The sequence below is a fragment of the Euprymna scolopes genome, chromosome 20, assembly GCF_053919585.1.
Source record: "Euprymna scolopes isolate OS-2025 chromosome 20, ASM5391958v1, whole genome shotgun sequence".
Classification (NCBI taxonomy): Eukaryota; Metazoa; Mollusca; class Cephalopoda; order Sepiida; family Sepiolidae; genus Euprymna; species Euprymna scolopes.
In genome coordinates, this window is record NC_136501.1 from 81,374,113 (window position 1) to 81,390,592 (window position 16,480).

A 16,480-nucleotide genomic window follows, 5' to 3' on the forward strand; every position below is an offset into this window, starting at 1 on the left:
AGTTCTGCTTATTTATATAAGAAAATCTTTCCTACCTTCAATGACCTCGGGTTTTGAGAGATGGATGCGAAAGCGTCTTTCCCTTTGTGATTGTTTTTTATACTAATGGATAAATCATGTGACCCTAGACCTTCTATAAAATTGTATGGGTTGACTAGCTTGAGTGTTATATTTTTACCCCCATCTTTACAATCGGTTCACACCGTGTCTGAAGTTGTTCCTTTTTCTTCTCTTTCCTTTTCTTTTTTTTCTTCTTCTCCTATTTACAATTGGGACACCGTCTTGGTAGTTCCTTTGTTTTTTCTTTCTCAATCAATTATTGTATTGATAAAGAATTATTACGGGACCACAAGGACTAATACCTGAGGTCGCAACCGACGGCATCTGTTGCAAGAGGTAAGACGTTCTTTTTCTCTTTCTCTCTCAGCCAGTTGTCATTGATGTGTTAGGATAAATTTCTTAGCCTCAGACCTAGGTCCTTGATTATACCTTTTTTATAGCATCCTATTAAGAATTCGCTATACATTGCAACAGATACTGTTTTTTATATTAAAATGAATTCCTTACAAGTTGAACAATCATCACGGTCATCCTTACTGGAAGATCAGAGAGTCACTCGTACGATGATAGACTTAACACTAGAAAATCTTAGTGGACTTGAACCTCTTGAGAGAGATGTATTAGAACTTCATAAACGAGACATTCTCCAGTGGCTCCAAGAGTTATTGCATATTGACAAGAAAATAATGAAGGAGACACCATCGATTGAGATGAGGAGCTGTTTGACAGACAGTTTCACTTACAAAACCAGGGTGAATAAATTATTGTCGCAGTTAGATGCTTCCTTACCGGTTCCAGAGATCCATTCCCCTTTACTAACCTCAACTCCTCCCACTCTGCCTTCCCCAGCTCAATCTGGCATTGAATTAGCGAAGCCTAAAATAACATGTCCAACATTTACTGGCGTTGATAAAACCAATAAATTTGCCCTGCGGGATTTCCTAACCCGTTTTGAGTTTTGCACATCTGGAGTGAGCTCAAAGAAGGAAAAACTCATATGCCTTAAGGCATATGTGATAGGTCGGCCATTTCATCTGATCCATCACCTGTCAGAAAATGACCATAATTATGATGTGGCCATAAATATTTTAAAGGAGGAATACTGGGACAGAGAAGCCATTAGGGAAGAAATTTTTAAAAGAATAGTGCAGTCTACACCTAAGGTGGACAAGTCTTATGAACAACTAAAGGAATATCTTTCCCAGGTTCAGTATGAACTTGGTGAGTTAGATTCAGACTATGGTTATGATTTTTTAGTTGAGGACTCCGGAAGTGGATGTCTGGTGGCTCATATCCTATTTGATAAGATCCCTGATGAGATAAAGGCAGAGCTCATTAGAGGCTCTAGCACACCATATCCTGGCTTGAACTGCATACTGCAGTATAGTCACGAAGTTATTAAAGCATTACTCCGGATTAAACCTATTTCAACTCCTAAGACAGAACTGATTCCACGGTTTAAGCCAAGGTCAAATGCTGTTTGGACGAGAAGCCCACCTAAAAATTCTGCATTACAAAGTTTTCACGCAGACCTAGACTTGGAAGACAAGATTCCTTATTGCAATTTTTGTGCAAGAAATGGACACACTAGTTCTCAGTGTACTACCTATCCCTCATACAATGAGCGCCTGCAACGCTGTAGGCAACTTGGATTATGTGAGTTCTGCACAGTTGCCAGCCATGATCAGAAAGCCTGTCCAGGAGTCAAGGGATTTAGATTCCCTTGCAGGTATTGTAAGTCTCGGAGGCATTATGCTTCTATGTGTCCTCAATTTGTACTAGAGGAAACAGAAATAAATACTAGCATAAATACAAAACTTGGGGACATTCAAAACCTACTGCCAATGGTCAACATCACAATTAAAAAGGGAGCCTCCTCAGTTTATCTGAATTGCCTTATTGACTCGGGCAGTCAGAGGTCATATTTCTCTGAAAGGGTTCTTCAGCACCTGAAGTGCGATCCAGACTCATGGGAGGAGGTGGCCATGGACGTTGTGACCTTTGTGGGGAGAAAACGCCGCATTTTCAAGCAGTTAACTGCAGTTGTAGAGGTCTTGCCGGGAGTAGCCCCCCAACTACCTATTCTAATTGATTGCGAATTGAATCTGTCTCACAAAGTACCAGACCTTCCTCTGGTTTGGGAAAACCTAAGAAAACTGAATTATACCTTTGCTGCAGAGATAGAGAGTGGCAGTGTACAATTGTGGGGTCTCATGGGAATTGATTTGATTCAATATATGCGTCCCATGAAGATAACACGATGCATGAATGGTGCGGCTTGGCAGACATCCGCTGGCATTATCCCCATAGGAAATACAAAACATTTTTTACATGAGAACCAAATCAGTAAGATTGCTATAACTCCGGGAGCCTTGAGCTATGAAATTGACAGGCAGTACTATTGTAACGATTCTTTGGTTAATAGTATTGTGAATCCTGTTCCGACCTATGTGGATCCATTTGCCGACATTTTTGAAGGAAGCACTGTGGATCGGGGCTTGGAATGGATGTTTAGTCTAGAATCCTTGGGACTGCCTGACATAGAATCGGTTTCTGACTATGACAATCAAAAGATGGAAGAATTCATGCAAAACATAGTTTATAAAGATGGTCATTATTTGGTTAAATTGCCTTGGCATAAGGACAAGTTATCTCAGGTTCAATCTAACCATCATATAGCACTTAAGGTGCTGGACAGAGTAGTATTCAATTTAAAGAAGAAGGGCTTATATGAGGAGTATATTAAGGTTTTTGAAGACCAAGAAAGAGAAGGGATAATTGAACCCCTAGAATGCTCCCCTCAGGAATACAAGCATTATGTGTGGGTTCCACATAGACCTGTGTTCAAAGACGAGCATACAACTACAACTAAAATTCGCCCAGTTTTTAACTGTTCTTTTAAAACTAAGAACTCTGTCTCTCTAAATGATGCTGCTTATCCTGGGATCAACTTAACAGGGGACATGCTTGATTTAACTCTGCTTTTCCGAACAAATAGGTATGTATTTTTAGCAGACATCAAGAAGGCATTCTTGATGATTCGATTACCTAGTGAATCTGATAAGAATAAATTTTGTTTCTTTCTGCGAAAAAATAATAAGCTAATGTGTTATCGTTACACAACAATCTTATTTGGGTTTAGTGCAAGCCCATTCATCTTGAATTGCATACTAAAATTTCATGCTGGGCGTTATCCTTTGGATGATTGCACTGGGATGTTACAGTCTAATTTTTATGTAGATAATCTGATTAAAACAAGCAATTCCTTGGATGAGTTAACGGGCTTGTATACACGAGCAGTAGAAAGATTGCAAGAAGGAGGATTCATACTCCAATCTTGCAATTCTAATCATACAGAATTACACGATTTAATGAGGAGAGATGGTACTCTTGTGAGTCACAGCTGTCCTTGGGAGAAGGTATTAGGTTATCGTTACGATCCTCTTGCTGATACCATCAATATTGCTTCCTATAATTGTAACCCTGAGGCAGCAACTAAAAGGCATATACTGTCTGAAGCATCAAGGATATTCGATCCACTCTCATTATGTTTGCCGGTATCTATACAGGCACGTACTCTTGTTAGTGAGTTGTGGAAATTAGGTTTTGAGTGGGATGAAATTGTGCCAAGTGAACTTCAATCCAAATGGGCAGTCATCGCTCATGAATTGTCAGAACTTGGTTCTGTTACCTTCCCTAGAAAAACCCTTGATGAAGGGAGGGAAGCTCAATTATTTCTGTTTTGTGATGCATCCAAAAGGGCATATGGATTTGCAGCATATGCAGTCCAGGGGAAGGTTTCATCTCTGGTTTTTTCCAAGGCAAAGGTGGCGCCTCTTAAATCGAAGAGTTTACCAACTCTGGAGCTTTTATCGGCCTTCTTGGCCATCAAGTGCCTTCCGACTTTGTTGAAGGCCTATTCTAATGTAAGTTTCAAAAAGATATTTCTTGCAGTTGATTCACAAATAGTATTATCCTGGTTGGTCACAAGGCGGACTAATAGCAAGAATGTTTTTGCCATGAATAGATTGAAGGACATTAGTCAATGGGAGGCTGAATTGATGTCTAAATTTGGTGTGGCCATTCAGTTTAAATATGTGCCTACTGCACAGAATCCCGCTGACCTTATCACCAGGGGTATTCCTACCTCTAAACTGAGGGCCAATTTGGAATATTGGGTTTCTGGACCGTCTTGGCTAAGAGACCAACCGATTTCTTGGCCTGAAAATCCTTTGAATTGTTTGAGCCCAGAAAGCAAAAAGATTGTATCTTCGATGGTTTGTGCTGTTTCGCACAGCCAGGAGGAGCCAGTTGTGCAATATGATAGATATTCTTCATTGTCTAAACTATTAAATGTCACCACATGTGTGTTCAAGTTTATTAATAGGTTGAGGAAAAGAGACTCCGACTTTGGTAAGATGGCTCGGACACACTTGATTAAAGTAATGCAGAGACAATCCTTCTGGGAGGAATTAGAATACTTACAAAATCCTTCAGGTAGGTCAATACCACCGAGAGTGGGAAGTCTAAACCTTTTTTTGGATAAGGAAGGATTAATTCGATCCAAGGGAAGAATTGGGAAGGTCTCTGTATATGAATACGAAATAGTTAATCCCTTGCTTATTGCTAAGGATCACCATCTTTCTAATCTCATAATATTGGACTGTCACCACCAGTGTAAGCATCTGGGTGTTCCTGCTACCTTGAATAAGGTCAGGTTATCTGGGTACTGGATACCCCAGGGTAGGCAGGCGGTAAAGAGAATTTTATCAGGATGCTCCTTGTGCCAGAAATTTAACTCTATTCCATTTACCTACCCCAAAATGACTGATTTACCTAAACATCGGGTGAATATGATAAGACCATTTTTGCACACAGGAGTAGACTATACGGGTCATCTGTGGGTTCTGAGAGGTGGGGAGAGGGTGAAGATGTATATCCTGGTCTTTACTTGTTTGGAGGTACGGTCAGTTCATCTAGAACTGATTGAGGATATGTCTGTTCACTCATTCCTAATGGCCTTGATTCGATTTTCAAATATTTATGGGATTCCTTCGCATATTTATAGTGACAATGCTAAGTCATTTGTGGCTGGATGTGACATGATTCATGAGGTGATTGCTTCCAGTGAATTCAGGGAGAAATTGGGGACATGCCAAATCAAGCATGTTAAGATCCCTGTACACTCTCCTTGGTATGGAGGTGTATGGGAAAGACTGATTAAAACCATCAAGTCTTGCTTGTATAAATTAATTGGACGAGCTAGTCATGATTATTTCGATCTCCTGACAATTATTTCTGATGTACAAAATGCCATAAATGACCGTCCCTTGACTTACAGAAGTTCATCTGACTCAAGTTTGGAAATAATAAGTCCAAATCACTTTTTACGCCCTGTAGTAAACCCTCGTTTGATTTTGAGAATGGATGGGGAGGGTATTTATCAACTAGAACCTCCCTCTCGGAAACAACTCTTAGAGTCCTTAAATTGCAGGAATGATGCATTAAAAAGATTTAAGAAAATTTGGTATGAAGATTATCTGCTTAGTATAAGAGAGCATGCCCAAAGACAACAAGGAGGGACTTCACCAGTTGTTTGTGTGGGAGATGTAGTCACAATCAAACTCCCTAACAAACCTCGACCATTTTGGGCATTGGGTAGGGTCACACGTCTATTTACAGGAGATGACGGATTGGTGAGATCTGCTCAGATAAAACGAGGAGATGGCTCCTTGCAAGTTCATTCCCTGAAGCACCTCTATCCCTTGGAGTCGTCTATTCAAGAACCCATTGATGGACTTGATTCCTCGATGGGGAATGCTGATGACAATCTGAATGGCTGTACATCTGTACTTGAAGACCCTATTGAAGAGGGCACAGAGCTTGGTTGGATTTGCCCTGATTGTGGTGAACCAGACAATGGCAGTGCCATGATATGTTGTGACTGCTGTGATGACTGGTACCATTTTTCCTGTGTTGGTCTATATCGACCTCCACCAGAAGAGGAGAGTTGGCGGTGTGGAAGTTGCCTCAACCAGGATCCTTCATTATCCCATGATATGATGGTGGATAATTTATTAAATGATGCTGAACATGCATGTATTTGCCCAGGATGTGTTCTACCGGATAATGGTAGTCCAATGATATGCTGTGATGAATGCAATCAATGGTACCATTTCAACTGCGTAGGTATTCAGCAAGTTCCCCCCGAGGGTGAGAATTGGTACTGTTGGAATTGCCTACATTCAATTCACTAACAGTCCACTCTCAGAAAATAGGTAATTATTTATTTACCTCTCCCATTTTTTTTTTTCTCTTCCCTTTCTCTTTATCCTTTATTTTTATTTATTTACTAGCAGTTCAGCCGGCTTGGCAGTCAAATTTTGACAAAAACCGATTACGAAGCTTGCCCTATGTCTGAATACACTTTATGTTGGTTTGGAATGTTTGGACCGGGGATTGGCTGAAGGTTCAGTTTTTTGGGGGGGTTTTTGTTTCGACCCCTTAAAACTTATTTTTCTTGGATTTGTTCAATTTATCAAGTTGGATCCATGTCCCGGGAATCTAAATTTAGAATTTTGAGTGTTTGGACCCAAAATTAACAGTTATTGTATTAAAATGTACTCAGACAACTTCACTGTTTACTATTTATTTATTCATTTATTTTTATTTTTTTTTTCTCTTGAGACGGGAGTGTATAAGAAAATCTTTCCTACCTTCAATGACCTCGGGTTTTGAGAGATGGATGCGAAAGCGTCTTTCCCTTTGTGATTGTTTTTTATACTAATGGATAAATCATGTGATCCTAGACCTTCTATAAAATTGTATGGGTTGACTAGCTTGAGTGTTATATTTTTACCCCCATCTTTACAATCGGTTCACACCGTGTCTGAAGTTGTTCCTTTTTCTTCTCTTTCCTTTTCTTTTTTTTCTTCTTCTCCTATTTACAATTGGGACACCGTCTTGGTAGTTCCTTTGTTTTTTCTTTCTCAATCAATTATTGTATTGATAAAGAATTATTACGGGACCACAAGGACTAATACCTGAGGTCGCAACCGACGGCATCTGTTGCAAGAGGTAAGACGTTCTTTTTCTCTTTCTCTCTCAGCCAGTTGTCATTGATGTGTTAGGATAAATTTCTTAGCCTCAGACCTAGGTCCTTGATTATACCTTTTTTATAGCATCCTATTAAGAATTCGCTATATTTAAAACTGTTAACTTCTGAAATACCGATATCATTGTTTTTACATTGTTGCATAGTAACATAACGGTGATTAGGGAGTTTTGTTCCTTTTATGTAACAAAGAGTTAGAGATTATTTTTCCACCTAAACTACAGTCTTGCCGAAATAATTTAAAAATATTAAGAAATAAATGATTTAATTTTTTTGAAAAGAAATGTTTTTAAAAAATGTTACACATCAATTTCCAAACTTTCCAATAATAAAATAAACATTGCATGTTAATGTCAGGCACAACTTTAATGTTTAAGTTTAATTTTTAAATAAAAACATTAATAATAGCTATAAACTAATAAATTACACAAGTCATTACAAACATTATCAGAACTAATATCTATATTTTTTAGGGACAGTGGAAATAATCATTCTCTTTTGCCAGTAAATACCGTCAAGGCATTATTTACATATCGAAGAGTAAATTTGTGGCCAACTAAAATAGAATTTAAAATATGCAGAACAATACCTGGAGTTTACCTGTTCGTAAAATAATAATTTTGAAGAATCCGGAGGTTCAGTGGATGAGGGTTTGTTTTTTTTCCGCCTGTTGGACAAAAAAAAATTTCCTTGCGCAGATCGGATCAACTCGAGGAAGGCAAGGATATGTTTGAAGCCAAATATTTCAGGAAAAAAAGGCCAAAAAAGGCCAAATTCTAAAACGAAGCCACATTTTTTAGAGAAAAAGGCCAAAAAAGGCCAAATTGAAAATTAAAGAAAAATTGACTATATTGAAGTTTTTAAGTTTTTTTCTGTATTAGTTTTGTCGTGTTTTCTTGGCAAAAACTTTACTTATGAAATTAAAACTGAAAGCATATTTTTCAGTTTTAATTTAATAGGAAACGGTTTTTATTTTTAATATTTAGGCAAATAATTTCATTACAATACATGCTACAGTTTAGATATTTTTAACATTATACAAGAAAACGTTAAAGAATATTTAGTACTATTTTAATATTAAATAATTTAAGGAAAAGTTGGTAAATTTATAGATGAGAACTCTAGGGTTCTCCTGTCTCCCCAAAATAACAAATAGATCTACTTTTTTTTACGTTTGAATATCTTGAAAAACTTGGGTAAAACAATTATTTTAGAATTCAGAGTGAGAGATCAGTCTCGCATATAAATTTAACATACGGTGATTACCCATTTCTAACAGGATAGCATTTTAAGTAAATAACCAGAGTTTCTTCTGCAAAAGAAGATAAATTGTGTTTTTTTTACAAGTTAATAAACTTAAATTATTTAAATACTAGCAAGGCCCATTAACTGGTGTTGCCTGGTGGAAGCATTCCTCGTCCTGTGAAAAATTAAAGTATGGTTATTGTTGCCCAACCCCGAACCTCCTCACGTTAAGAACGGCTTTCAGAATGGACTCCCTCAACCTTCCCATGTTAAGAACGGCTTTCAGAATAGACACCCCATTTGGTGAGAGGGGTGTCAAAATATTTACCCCAAATTTAACCTTGATAATCGTTGTTAGGATAACCTATAATAAAATACTATAAACCAACAACAAATTGGGGGATGGCAGTGTCGGTCAGATAGAATTAGATTTGTTCCTAGCATGTGCATACAAATCTGGCGGTCACTGAGTTAAAGTGCATAATACAAGTCTTTATATCTTGAAAACTACTTGTATCTGCAAAATTTTAAGGAAGTCTTCTTATTCAGCATAGTTGGAAACCCTAAAAGTCGGCATTTTAAAGAAAAGCGTGGTGGTGGAGCTAAGGTAAAAATTTACCTATAAAAAAACATAAATAAAGGTAATGTATGTGAAGTAGGTTCGTGAAGTGTTGATAAAGAGTCAGGGAAAGAGAAGTAAACAAAATACTCCACAGGAAGTATAATTTGTCTGAAATCAAATATCACGGCTAACGGCCATTTGGTGAGGGGGGAGGGGGGTCAAAGTATTTGCCCCAAATGTAACCTTGATAATTGGGTGCAAGAAGTCTATAAATGGTTCACAAGTAATCTTCTTTACTATAAAAATCTTTATAATGTACGTACTTGTCAATGCCGGAAAATATCATATTCGAAAAATCACGTAACTCGATCAAGTAGGTTTTTTTAAATTTTATTTAAGAAAATCAAATATTATCAGATATTTGAACATCGAGAAAATAAATATTTTTATAATTAATTAGTTTCGCATATAAATTAAACATAAAATGATCCTTCATTTTCGGGCCATCATAACTTTTTAGGGTAGTTAACCTTTTTCTATCTCTTAGTCTGACTGGCAAAATCATAAAAGCAGATGAAATCGCCTTAAAAAGTAAAAAGCACATAATTTATCTCCCATAGCAAAAATATGCTCGAGTTTAACAAAATATTTCTTTCACTGACCAAGGACAGACTAGATAAAGTATAGTATCAGAACAGGTACTACACTTTAACATAAGCACTGATTCATGACTGGGACAGATTACAATAAAAGAAATGTTGATAGGTGATATAAATTTTTTTTTTTAAGATTATGACATAATTAATCCTTTGGAGTTGTAATCTATTTAGTATTACACATGAAGTGTGAAGAAAACACTTAAAATGAATAAATATGCTAGTATAATCAACAGATTTCTAAGATGGCAGCATGATTGAAAGGTAATTGGTTATTAGCTGAGACTCCACATCTACTTTTAAATATAGATATGATTTATTTTTAATTTACCAGTTCTTTATGCATTGCATCCAAGATTTTCATAAACTCATGAGATTTTTATCTATATCTTTCACTCCTGCTATTTTTTTCATATTCAACCAATTTTACCATTTTATTAGTGCCAATTTTCCATGCCATTTTTATTGGTACAGTTTATACATAAGTTCCTATTTGTCTATCATATTCTTAAAGAAGAATTATTTCAGTTGCCACAATATCAAATTTACTCAGAGGGTTGGGGGTATCAACTTAAAATATCTCTAAAATATTGATAAATTTAATTTTAGTCATAACTCTAAAAGTAGATTTTGTTTCCAAAAAACAATCTATGCGTCATTATTAAGACAAATGTATTAATCCAAGATAATTAGAAAATCTATAATGTGTACTGACCAAAGATTTAGGTCACAAAACCAAAACGACTACTACCATCCTCTTCAGCATTATATTAAACCTTCCTCTTCCCTACAGTGTAAAAGATAATTCTCCTTAACCCTTCCTTACACCTAGTCACCCTGCTTACTGACTCCTCCCCTACAAGCCTGCTGCTACCATCCAAGTAGAGCATGCTGGTGCCTTTTCAACGAGAACGAGGCAGAGTTCACTGAGTTGACGTCCAGTACACACGTGTTTTGACGACTGCTATACTCACGTCATCTTACCATGTTCGCAGTGTTAACAGAAAATAAAATAATCCTTCAAGTTAGTATTTGTATTGTGTTTTATTCAAACGAGATAACAACAAATATTACAATGGTGACTCTGCCTAAAGAACACTGTACCTCATCAAAAGAAATTTGCACTAAGAAATGAACAACATAAACTGGACTCGGACTGAAAAGAAATGAAACACACTTTGGAATCTTCAGGAAAATACAAGTGACTACTCAATTTCATGTCACAAACGTTTCAAAGAGAACCTTCAACGTAAGTACAACAATACTATATTTTACCCCCCTCCTTATTTGCCTACACACACAAAAAAGAAAAAGAGAGGATACATATATATACATATATATATATATATATATATATATATATACTTTAAAAAAAAAAGAAAGAAAAGAGAGAAAGAAAACGGAAGAATCCAGTGTTCAACAAATAATCCTAAAAACCCCTGAGTTTATGGAAACGGCAGTAAATGGCTGGAAGCCCAATTCCACCTGCGCAACATAACAGCGTCAACAACCAAATTTTATGCTGTCATATCATCCCTGCCTGCAGAGGTGGTAGCTAAAATACCGATAAATATTTTAGAAGGCAGGAAATATGAGGAACTAAAATGCTCCTTGATTGAGTCCCACGAAAGGACCAAGCTGGAATTGCTCGACAAACTAATGTCAACTAACACTATAACTGGCCGTCCTTCCGCATATATTCAAGAGATGCTGTCTATTGCAAAACGGATAGGTATTGGCAAAGAGATTGTTCTTCATAAATTTTTGCAAGCCTTACCTGCAGCAATTTCCCTGGTCATTGCCTCACAGAAAGAGCTAAATGCATCTCAACTAGGAAAACTAGCGGACGAACTAATGCCCTTGTTGAATAATATAAATGCAACAGAGTTTACCGCTCAGCAAAAAAAAAAAAAAAAACAAGAGCAACGTTCGGATATCGATAGGTGTTATATCATTTTTCCCTGAACAAAAAACAAAGATATGCAGAGCACATATTTACTTCATGGAGCAAGCCAGAACCTGCAAACTCTGGTGCAAATGGCCAGGGAAGCGAAACATAAAAATACTACCAAGCTCACGCCCACCCACACCAACACCAAGTGACTTGGAAAACTAGTAGCGCCAGCCATGTCCGTCCCCTTGAATTCGCCACTACTACAAGTCAAAGCAAGGCTAGGGACAAAAACATTGAAATTTATTGTAGATACGGGCGCAAGTATCTCGATAATACCAGCAGCCATGATAAACGGTGTCAGATTACACCCAACACCAGTATTACTAACCACTGCCAACGGTAAGAAAATAGAATGCCACGGCCAAGCTAACCTTGAAATTGGGATACCAAGTTTGAGAAGGTCATTTTCCTGGACATTTGTTACCGCAAACGTCACCAATACGCTCCTTGGACTTGATTTCATAAATAAATTTGGCCTTACAATAGACTGCAAAAATAGAACAATTTACGACCCAGTTACTAACAACACCAAAAAAAAATTACTATTAAATGCTGCAGCACCAGTAAATGTGGTCATAAATGAAATAGAACTGCCTGTATTCATTAGAAAAGGCCTGGATTAACACCCAGAAATTATCTCTCTGCACACCAACAAAAACAGTGAGTACTGTGGTGTTTATCACAGAATCAACACAGGCAGCCACTCCCCAGTCTTCGCTAAATCCAGACAACTGTCTGCTGAAAGGCTGGCGGCGACAAAAGAGGAATTTAAACATTTAATAAACGAAGGTGTAATAACCCCTTCAGACAGTGAGTGGTTAAGCCCACTACATCTGGTACCCAAACAAAGTGGAGGTTGCCGCTGCTGTGGAGACTACCGCGCCTTAAACAGCATCACTAAAAGTGACAGAGACCCCATCCCCAATATAAACTCCTTTATGGCTAAACTCGCTAATGAACAGCGATTTTCGAAAATTGACTTGTTTTCGGCATATCATCAGATTAAGATGCACCCTGATGATATTCCAAAAACTGCCATAATCTCGCCGATGGGATTCTATCAATACGAATATATGCCGTTTGGACTAAAAAAAACTCAGCGGCTACATTTCAAATATATATGGACAAAATTTTCCGAGATATCGACTGTGCTTTCATTTATATAGACAACATATTGATCTTCAGTGACAACGAACAATCCCACAAACAAGATATCGACACAATTTTTCAAATCTTAGAAAACAACAGCCTAAAAATATTACTTTCCAAATCCATCTTCAATGTGACATCTCTTGACTTCCTAGGATTTAGAATCAACTCAAAAGGAATCACACCAACAGCAAATAAAGTTAAAGAAGTAGAATCTTTTTCCGTGCGCTAAAGATGCAAAAAGCCTATGCAGACTTTTTGGTAGGATTTTATAGAAAATTAATACCAGGATTTGCAAAATTAGTCTTACCCTTATCTGAGAGAATGAGACTAACACCGAAATGTTTAATTACCTTAAATACATCGGAAAAAGAAGAAGCCTTCTCTACTATGACAAAAATACTGGGTAACCTAACAGAATTACCCCACCCTCAACCAACTTGTACACAGTATCAACTGGTCACGGACAGCAGCAAAGATGCAGTAGGTGCTGCCTTACATCAAGTCATAGATGGAACCCCAGTACCAATAGGGTTTTTCTCAAAAAAACTCACAGCAACACAGACGAGATATTCCACTTTCGACCGTGAACTTTTAGCAGCATATCTGGCTGTATTACACTTTCGCCACATAATAGTCACGAAGTTTTAGGGAGTTGAGTTAGTGCTTTTTAGGCACTCCCTAATAAAATAATTAATTCGACACAAGCTACTGAATAAACGAACCAACAACTTTGTAAAACTTAACAAGGAAAAGGTTTATTGAAGCGAGTCAGGGTAAGATGCCCAAAAGATATAACTTGGATAAAACTTGTCTGTCTTTGCCCGGTAGTTATTCCCAAGTGGGAATCGTTGATACCTGTGTAGGCAGATAGGGAGAGTGAGGAAACAGGTCCGCTCTCTTTGACGTCTCACTGGAAAAAAGGAGGAGTTTTTCTCGTCCGGAACGGAAGCAGTTAGAGTTCCTAAGGGGGTAAGGAAGGTCCCTGTGCTATGCCTCTGATTGGTCAGTATGTGCCATATCGCACAGTTAGGGGAGGCACTGATGCACAAGAAAAGAGTTGTATTTGTTTCTGCTACATAACTCCATGCTTTGGCTAAAAGGTGACATAGAAAAAGGTAGCAGAACAAATAGCAAAAAACAAAAAATAAAATAAAAATGTCAATTTATTTATTTTTTATTTTTACGAAAAAAAAAATGTTCTTTTTTGTAGAAAGGAGAGAAAGAAAAGTTCCTTTTTTAACAGAAATACACAGTTTTACATAGTTTCTTTGGCCAATGTATCCGTCGGCCAGTACGTGTAGTGGTCACATAACTGTTCTCACGTGGAGCATTTACCTCAGGTGTATGATGATGCTGTGTGTATGTTGGAGGAATGTGTGGCTCATGTATTAATGTGTCCAGAAAGGCTCTTTTTACCCTATCTATGGAAACTGTCTCTTTTTTACAACTAATGTCAAGGATAAAAGTTTTATCAATGAGTGAAAGCATGCAATAAGGGCCAGTGTAGGGGAGCTTTTACTGTGTCCTTTCTAAGTAAAACATGAGTCCAAGACGAAATGTCCTTTGGGACCGAAGATCTAATGGTCTGTTCTCTAGTATGCATCGGTGGAAGCTTACTAAAATAAGCTCACAGAGCTGAATCGTTTGTTGTTAACTCTATTGGGCTCAACATGTGGCCTGGCAATGATAGAGGTACTTCATATACAAGTTCGGCTGAAGAATATCCCAGGTTCTCTTTGATAGCAGCACCACAGCCAAGAAGGACAACTGGTACATATTCGCTCCATCGCTGTTGGTTAGGATAAGCACGTAATGCTACTTTCAATTGGCGATGGAAGTGTTTTATGAACAATAAGAAAAAGTTAGGATGTAAATTTTATTACTAGAATTCTAATTATTATTCCCTAAATGAAAATTCGTAGGGTAGCATAATTAAGATAGCAACACGATTTTTCTTTTATTCTTTACATATTTTTGTCGATAGAATAAGTATAGAACTAGGGTTTTGTTTTAATTGTGCACAACAAATGCAACAAGTTTTTTTTTCGAAACTAAATTATTCCTTATAGAAAAATTTTGTTCCTAAAACGGCTGTCGGTCTTCCTGCCACGGTCATATTCGGCGCCTGATACGGTATTGGCTGATATGAGCGAGTACATTGCGTTTGGTCTCTGTGCCCCCTTACCCTGCTTACTGACTCCTCCCCTACCAGCCTGCTGCTACCATCCAAGTAGAGCACGCTGGTGCCTTTTCAACGAGAACGAGGCAGAGTTCACTGAGTCGACGTCCAGTACACACGTGTTTTGACAACTGCTATACTCATGTCATCTTACCATGTTCGCAGTGTTAACAGAAAATAAAATAATCCTTCAAATTAGTATTTGTGTTGTGTCTTATTCAAACAGCAAAAATTACAAATGATTGATTTTTTTAATGAAACTTTTCAGACTTACTCAGGAAAAAGTATATGATTATTTTTAAACATTTCTTTTTAAATGCAACTTTAAATAGCTATTTGAGAGTTAGAAGTTTTCAAATTTCCATAAATTGATTCAATTAATTTCAAGTTACTAGGTTTAAAGAATTCCAAACGAAAAATCCAAATATTATATATTCCAGAGGAGATATACTCAGTGACCGAGTGACCTGATTGGACAGAGTCAAGGTGCCAGCACTAAAAAAATGTCTCCAGAACGGTTTCATACTCAACTGTGAATTCTCTGAGAGGTTCCATATAAACGTTTAGTAAATAAGTCTGAAAACAAATTTAAACATTTAGGTATGAAAGATTTTTTTCCTGGTATGACACATGTTAGCAGATGGGGCTGTTTTTCTCATGCAAATCCATGAAGCGAGAAAAAAAAACGCCAAAATTAAAAAAAAAAAAAATCTACAAGTTTTGACATCCAAACTACTTTTTAAATTATTTAATTATGACTTTTTCTTTAATGATTACTCTTAAAAAATATTTATATAAAATAATCAGAAAAAAGCCAAATTTGAAAAAGGGCCAAATAGAAATTTTGAAAGCCAAATTCGCGAAATTTTGAAGGCCAAATTTCGCGAATTTGGCCTTAAAAAAGCCAAATTGCAACCCTACTAAGCATCACAACGTGGTGTAACCGGAAGTCGCGTCGAATATATCGTCGGCGCGACTTCCGGTAGTAACGCATTGCTGGAAAGCAACAAAAATAAATAGCGTCAAGAATAAGAGTTCAATATAGAAATAAATATATTAAAGAAACAAAATTGAAAACTGACAAAAGATAAAATATAGAAAAATACGTAAATAGTAATTAATAGATAACGTTAAAAAATGAAGATTTTACTTTGATCATTCAATTCGAATTTCCTGAATGCGTTGCGTGGGTCTTCTGACAAAAATTTGCGTCTTTTTTCCACCCACTCAGGATCCGTGTATATCGCCAAGCTAAGGAATGAAGTCGTACTATGGAAGCTCGAAAGTGCTACAATTATAAACTCACACTTAAAATTATTGTTGTTGTTGCTGCTGTTGTTTTATTTTATTTTATTTTTTTTTTTTTGGCGTTTATTCATTTTGTAAAATAATTTGTGAAAGCAAATCAAGTAATGAAAAATATAAAACACGTGTGAAGTTAATAAATTTATTTCCTGAATCTGAAGATGATAGTGTAGCGTAGCGACCACTAGATACGGGTGGAACAAATCTGCAGCAGACACATTTCATAGTAGTTATTGTTTTCAACAAGCACGTG

The 16,480-nt window shown here is 36.9% G+C and overlaps 2 protein-coding genes across 9 annotated transcripts in view; one reads left to right on the forward strand and one right to left on the reverse strand.

Moving 5' to 3' along the window:
- LOC145241491 (deoxyhypusine synthase-like) overlaps positions 1-16,183 on the reverse strand; it is a 160,742-nt gene extending 144,559 nt beyond the window's left edge. For 2 of the 8 annotated variants that reach the window (XM_080104500.1, XM_080104496.1), the window contains exon 1: positions 16,073-16,183. The gene's annotated coding sequence lies outside the window, so the exon portion shown is untranslated. Of the gene's footprint in view, positions 1-7,763; positions 7,952-16,072 lie in introns of those variants that run through there. The other 6 variants (XM_080104494.1, XM_080104495.1, XM_080104498.1 and 3 more) reach the window with 6 other exon arrangements.
- Positions 555-6,317, forward strand: LOC145241620 (uncharacterized). The gene is made up of 3 exons (XM_080104704.1): positions 555-2,195; positions 2,313-4,557; positions 5,596-6,317. Exons 1-3 carry the CDS (start codon positions 555-557, stop codon positions 6,315-6,317), a joined length of 4,608 nt encoding a protein of 1,535 aa, XP_079960830.1.
- Positions 16,184-16,480: the final 297 nt, after the last annotated feature.